At 49.5% G+C, this 6,746-nt stretch overlaps 1 protein-coding gene across 1 annotated transcript in view; it reads right to left on the bottom strand.

Moving 5' to 3' along the window:
* The window catches only part of ADAMTS3 (ADAM metallopeptidase with thrombospondin type 1 motif 3), a 62,152-nt gene that overhangs the window by 10,061 nt on the left and 45,345 nt on the right, over nucleotides 1–6,746 (bottom strand). Inside the window, exons 9-15 of the mRNA XM_031063659.1 lie at nucleotides 4,862–5,061; nucleotides 2,691–2,774; nucleotides 2,434–2,590; nucleotides 1,768–1,873; nucleotides 1,235–1,378; nucleotides 695–827; nucleotides 86–199 (exon numbers count right to left, since the gene is read on the bottom strand). Of these exons, the coding sequence (XP_030919519.1) occupies nucleotides 86–199; nucleotides 695–827; nucleotides 1,235–1,378; nucleotides 1,768–1,873; nucleotides 2,434–2,590; nucleotides 2,691–2,774; nucleotides 4,862–5,061 (938 nt within the window). The remainder of the gene's footprint in view (nucleotides 1–85; nucleotides 200–694; nucleotides 828–1,234; nucleotides 1,379–1,767; nucleotides 1,874–2,433; nucleotides 2,591–2,690; nucleotides 2,775–4,861; nucleotides 5,062–6,746) is intronic.

The following is a 6,746-nucleotide window of genomic DNA, read 5'->3' as shown; positions in this document are numbered from 1 at the left end:
AATTCCCCTTTCCCCTCTGTGCCCTTCAGCCCAAATGGAGGTAACTGTTGGTTTTTCCCCAAGACAAACAGAGTGCCAGACTCACTTTTCCTGGGGCACACTCGGTGCCATCGAGGGGAGGCCCTTTCTTGGTCTTGCAGAAGTAGGGGTTATCGGGGTGGCTGCACCACAGCTGCTTGCACGGATCGAAGGTTCGGAACTGAAAAACACAGAGAGACCAAATGCAGAACATGAGATGGCTTATACTTTTTGGGTAAGTAAATACTCTTGTATTTTGTTTATAATTTATTTGTATGTGTTATTTTATTTATACTTTTTGGATAAGGATCCAACCCACTCCGTAGATTCCATCTCACACGCCCCAATGAGCCTGGCATCTTCAGGGCAGTGATTATTCCCTGCATCCCCCAGCCCTGGGCTAGTGGAAAGAGGAAAGAAGACACTCAGAAGTTGGACAAAAGGAAGATTTTTTTTTCCCTTTTCTTTCTTGGGATTGCTCTCACCAGTGTGTGCCACATGAATCATGCTGCCATTCATTTTCCCATTACTCCACAGGACCCAGAGGACTGAGTTTCCCCCATAAATATCCCTCTGCTCTTTACAGATCTCTAAATACTGCATTAACTTCTCTCCAATGATTATGGCACTGCAGCTCTCCCACCAGGCCACATCCCCTTGCTGTGTCTGGACGTACAGCTGTGCACATCCTGTAGCCCACGCCAAAGTCGAACCGGCACTGCTCATCCATGGAATAGTTGATGCCTGGCAGCTCAGGAAGCTTGGGCCAGTCATGCTCAAAGGGGTCGTCGAGAAGACAGTCATAAGAGCTATGGAAAGAGACACAGAAAAAAATACTGTGAGAAGACATATAGTCTTAATTCCTGCCCCATCCCTGGAACTGTCCAAGGCCAGGCTGGGTGGGGCTTGCTTGGAGCAACCTGGTCTAGTGGAAGGGGTTCCTGTTCATGGCAGGGGCTTTGGAATGAGATGAGCTTTAAGGTCCCTTCCAACCCAAACAAATCTGGGATTCTGTGACAATCTGAGGCCTATTCCAAATCCCACTGGAGTTAGAGGGGTCTTTCCACAGACTTTTCACCCCGAGTGGATGGGCTATGGACCAGCCCTGTGTGAGGACACAGTCTTCATGGGTCAGAGCTTTTCTAACAGAGCTTTGAAGAGAAAGAGGGTCTGAAAAAAGAGGGATCAGAGCCTGGCTGCACGGGGGAAGCCTTACTGGATGTATCTCCTGAGCTCCTGGCCACTGCAGCGGGACCAGTGGTAGCGGTGGAAGGCGGCCTGCACCAAGGGGGCCATGACACTGCCCATCGCCGTCTCGTCCCCACATCTGTTCCCTTGCCCATCGTGCTCCATGCCCAGCCTGCAACAAAGAACTCTCCTCAGAGCTACTGCAAAAACAACTGTAAGGAAACAGCTCTGGAAGAGGTACCAAATCTGACCCACCACCAACACAGGTGGTTGAGGAGAAGGCAGGGAAGGACACTCAAAACAGCTCCTGTTGCCACTGCCTGGGCCTCCCAGCTCCCTTCCTGACCTTTCCCTTACCCCAGAGAAAACAAGTTCACTCTGCCTCCCCTTCCTTCCCTCCCCCACTTGTCTCTCCCTCTCTTCAACCACTACTGCATTCCCAGGGGGTTGGAAATAAAATCAGGACAGCTTCCACAGAGCCATCAAATCCAACACCCTTGGAGCAAGCAGGAGGTGCAGCACAGCATTTTGGTGTGATCTGATGGTAAAAGTGGTACTTACACGTGCCCAGTCTCATGAGCAACAACAAAGGCTGATGAAAACCCGTCCTCGTGGTTGAGGGTGCAGCTCCGGACCGGGTGGCACATGCCCGTCACAGGAGCATACCCTACAGAGAGACATCAGGGCTGAGTCTTGTGCTCAGCACTTGGATTTTAAATGAGAACCCCCAGAAAACTTCCTCAGGAAAAGCTAACATTGCTCCAAGGCCAGGGCAGCCTGCCTGGCTCCTCATCCTGACCGGTGCCTGCTCTGACACATCCCAAACTTTGGGAGTTCCTGCCCACTATCATTAGTTCCCTGAGGCCAAAGGATGGATGCAGGTGTCAGAGTGGCTGGGATGTCAATATATGCAAACCTGGGTTGAAAGATGCAATAAAATAAAGGGAGTGGAATGCCCCGTGCGGTGAGGTTCCCAGTGACCCCTGCACATCCAGGAGTTTGAAGAGAGCTAAGAAGTATTTATTTACAACTCTCAAGAAAGAAAATCAATCTGTGGTTGGATATAAATGGCAAGGACTCATGGCAAGGTCTCCTTGCTTTTGAAACCGCTTGCAGAATGAACAAGGCAGGGAGCTCACAATGCAATTCCCAATTTTTCCTCTTTTCTGGCAGATGCCAGCCAAGAAACACCGAGCCCAGAGCTCTGCTCCGGGTCAGCTGCATTACCTTGCATACCAGCAGGCCCAAAATCTTGCCTGGTTAAGAAGATGGCATGGTCGTGGTGCTCGGCATGGCTGGGGTCCGGCTTCTGCTGCTGATAGGCCCAGCGGCACACGTTCTCCAGGCTGCGCGAGGGGTTCCCCCTTTCGATCAGGCTGATGGACTGAGAGAGCCACACCTTACACCCAGCTGCTCCCAGAGGCAGCCTGTTCAGCCGGGGCTGGGTTGCCCGGGGGAGGAGGGGGGAGAAGGGGCTCGCTCACCTTGGCGTACCCCAACATGATCATTCGGACCAGCACGACATTGATGTGAACGCCCAGGGACTCGTCATGGTAAATTTCGTTCACCTGAGGGAAAAAAGAGGAAATATTAAAAAGGAAGAAAAACCCACTGATGATACCAAGGGAACTTCCAAGGCCACAGAGATGTTTTTTCAAGTGCCTGTACCACTACAGTCCTCAGAAGAGGATTCAAGTCTCAGATCATTTTGCTCAGTGGAAGGCGTAGATTCACTTCCTGCCATCACATACCCCCTTCACAAGGAACTTTGGGAAGCACATGTCCAGCCTCCTCTCATGTTTCATGGATCAGCGCTCAAAGAAAAGGGGATCGGGGAAATGGCTTCAAGTACAAACCCCACAAATCACAGAATCCCAGACTGGTTTGGGCTGGAAGGCACCTTAAAGCTCATCTCATTCCACCCCTCTGCCATGGCCAGGAACCCCTTCCACTAGACCAGGTTGCTCCAAGCCTTGTCCAACCTGGCCTGGAGCACGTCCAGTGCTTCTTGTTTTCAAGAGTATTTTTTTTTAGGAGCAACTTATACTGCTGCCCTACTTTTTCGAGATCAGTTAGAATTCTGTGGTCACTTCTGTACTAAAAAGGGGCTTTGTAGAAGGGAAGTTAGAAAAACAGAATTATGCAGATGGGCCAAAAGTTGTCCTTCTTGAGGCCCTTCCCTGTGTCTGGGAAGGTGAGAAATGTCCTGGCACCAGAGTGTGAAACATCTGCAGGTCCTCAATGAAGCTCCTCATTCCCCTAAAAATAAAATAAATATTATATTATGGGCAACTGGTGAGAATAAACACCCCTGTTCAGAGGTTCATGGGTTTGAGCAGGAGTTAGAGGGTTGTTTTATTTTTCAGTCAGGCTAAACAAAACTTCCCCTCAGGGAAAAAGGTCACTGGGAGCTGTCCAGACTGTGGGCCCTGGCACAAGGATTTCAGCCCATGGTTTAAACCTGAAATCCCTGAGGCTGAGAGCAGAGTCAGCAGGGCAGTGAGACAGAGAATGAGCACAGAGCTCAGGCTGCCTGTCCTGTGAAGCAATCATCCCAAAGGTCAGGTATTCCTCTCTCATTTTCTCCTCATCAATGAAAGAGCACTCCTCTCACAAAGAGCTGGGCCAGGATAAGTGTTCACAACTTCCCTTGAGCCAGTAGACAACAGGGGAGCTTTCTAGACACTGGAATGACTTCCCTGGAGATGAAAAGGACCCTGGAGTTGACCTGAAGTTTCAAGTCTTCAAGATTTCCCCATAGCCCCCAATTCATCCCATTCTCTGGATGGCTCTGGGCAGGAGGGTGTCAGCTCGCTCTGCCTTCGGCCCCAGCAGATGGAGCTGCAGGCACGTGAAAACCATGGAAGTGGTCTGGGCCATGGATCAGCCCTGCTGCTCACAGAAAAGGTTTCAAAACCAAAAGGACAATATTCTGCAGGATTGTGTAATGGAGATTTAATGTTGATGTTCCACGGTGTATGTGGGAAAAAGGAGATCATTCTCTGAGTGATGTTCTGGAAAACATCACATTGGTTGGGTTAAATTTCATACAGGAATTATTTTTTTCCTCTCAGATTCTAAGTTCTCAAGTTTAGAAGCTCTGAAAACCCAAGGAATCATTTTTAAATTATTCCAGGAATAAAAGAGTGTAAAATAGATAACAATCATTCCTACAGCCATAAAATCATTATTAATGGGAATCATTATGGGAATAATTAGTCCCTCATCCTCATCCTTAACAGATTGTTTTCATTTCCTGTAAAACCTTACGCTGCCACAGTTTCTAAGACAGATCTACTGGTATTACCAGAAGGTCTGCTCTGTCAGAGAGCCATTGAGGGTTTAGAACCCCTTTTCCTCTACAGATTTATGCTTTAATCAGTTTTTCTCCAGAACTGTGTTGTGGGAGAAGCTCAGAATTACTAGAAATGGATTAAGTTGACTTTTTTCCCTTACTATTTTTCAACTATTTCCTCATTATTGGAAATAACCTTGAATGTGCCCTAGGAAGGAAACTACTGCAAAAAAGATGAATTAAAGGAACATCTTAAAACCAGAAAACCTTCTCCAGCAGCAGTCAGAATGATCCCATTGCTGTTTTTCCCAAACCTGGCACTCCTACAAGAGCTCCCACCAGCTCCCAAAGGATACTCACGATGTTCATGAGGGTCAGGAGGTAGTTTTGGACGTGCTCCTTGCCGTGGAATCGGACCACAGAGTCATCCACCCCCAGCAGCACCTCGATGTTGTGGTCGCTGTCCCCCGCGTGGCGGCGGCGCCGCAGGCTCTCGTTCAGCTGCTGCTCCATGCGGCCGTGCAGGGAGCTCAGCGCCCCGAGGCCAGCCAGCAGGGACTCTGCAAGGACAGACCACCATAAGTGGAGCCATAAATCCTGCCCCATCCCTGCAAGTGCTCAAGGAAGGGCTGCATGGGGCTTGGAGGAACCTGCTCTAGTGGAAGGTGTCCCTGCCCCTGGCAGGGGGTTGGAAACGGGTGGTCTTTAAGGTCTCTTCCAACCCAACCCATTCTGTGATTCCACTATATGACCAATGGAATTCCAGCTCCATTTCAGAAACATCCTCCCACAAAGCATCCTCACCTGCAGAGTCACCACTTCTCTGGATAAGATACATCAGGAACCCTGAAAAATTATTCTTGTGGTGTAGGGCTGGGAGAAATCACCAGAAAACCAAGTGAAAAATTCATTCAACCACATGGGTCTGTAAATGTCCGTGGTTCTTATTCCACACACAAAATCCAAAGCTGTTACTTCCACTTAGGGCAGTAAAACAAAATATTGCCAGGGATTTTTGACAGGTAAAACCTCACAGCTGCAGGATGCTTGGCTCCTCCCAAATCCACACCAGTACACCAGCAATCTCTGAGCAAGGAACATCAGTGAGGAACATCTCGTGGTGCACACAGTGAGCTGCGTGCTATGGTTCCTGTGTCCCTGTGACAGTCAGGAGCACCCCTGTTCCCCCACTCTTCTCAAAAACATACAGGGAGCTCCCTGCTCCACAAACCCAGCTAGAGCAAGCAGCATGCAGTGGATGGAGAGAAGAGAACACTCCTGCTTTGCACTCATGCTGTATCAGGGCACTTTCCCCTACGACAGCAAACTTCCAGCCCTTCTTCTCTGGCTGGAATTCATGAATGCCACGGCTGCAAGTCCACAAACCAGCCCTTCCAGTGTCTTCAGGAGCTCTCAAGTATGCCAACCCCAGGGCAGCACAACAGCGGGAAAATCATACGCCCACTCCAATTCCAAAAACCGCTCCAGCTGGCACAGCTGCCAAGCACAGCATCCAAGGGAAACCCAGCTGGAACACTGTCACATTGTGGTGCCCACGGTGCCAACTTCCCACAGCTTGCAGTGCCCAGCCCACAAAACACCGTGTCACATGAGGGGTTTATCTGTTCTCTGGTCTGTTTTCCATAATGCAGCACTTCAGAGCAAGCAGCCAGGCTCAATCCCAGCTTACAGGTACTGCCCACTGCTGTTTCAGAGGGTGCAGTCTGCACCCCCGGCCAAGCACTTAATAGAACATGTGGGATCTAAGTCCATAGGGCCCAACCGCTCCCCCAGCACTGCCAAAGCCACCACTAAACCATGTCCCCAAGTACCACATCCACACAGCTTTTAAATCCCTCTAGGGATGGAAAACCTATCGCTGCCCTGGGCAGCCTGTGTCAGGGCCAGACATCCCTTTCTGTAAGAAATTTTCCCCAATGTCCAACCTAAACCTTTCCTGGCACATCTTGAGGCATTTCCTCTTGTCTGATCACTTGTTACTTGGGAGAAAGATAACACATAGAGCAACAGTGAAGAAACACACAGAACTAGTCTGGCTGTTTGGGGGATTTGAGCTAGACAGACTAATCCATCCTAATCTCATTCTGGAATTAGCTGGTTTGTTACCTCTTTCTTTTTTAATTTGCTAGTCACCTGCACCACTTACATCCCCACCTTCCTGTAGGATTAGAGCAGCCCATGCTCCTGTGCCATGAGAAATGGCTATTCCGGGTTACAGCAGGTG

The sequence above is a fragment of the Geospiza fortis genome, unplaced genomic scaffold (genome assembly GCF_000277835.1).
Source record: "Geospiza fortis unplaced genomic scaffold, GeoFor_1.0 scaffold909, whole genome shotgun sequence".
NCBI classification, from domain to species: Eukaryota; Metazoa; Chordata; class Aves; order Passeriformes; family Thraupidae; genus Geospiza; species Geospiza fortis.
Note: the sequence above shows the minus strand (reverse complement) of the source record. Positions and strands in the feature narration are given on the sequence as shown.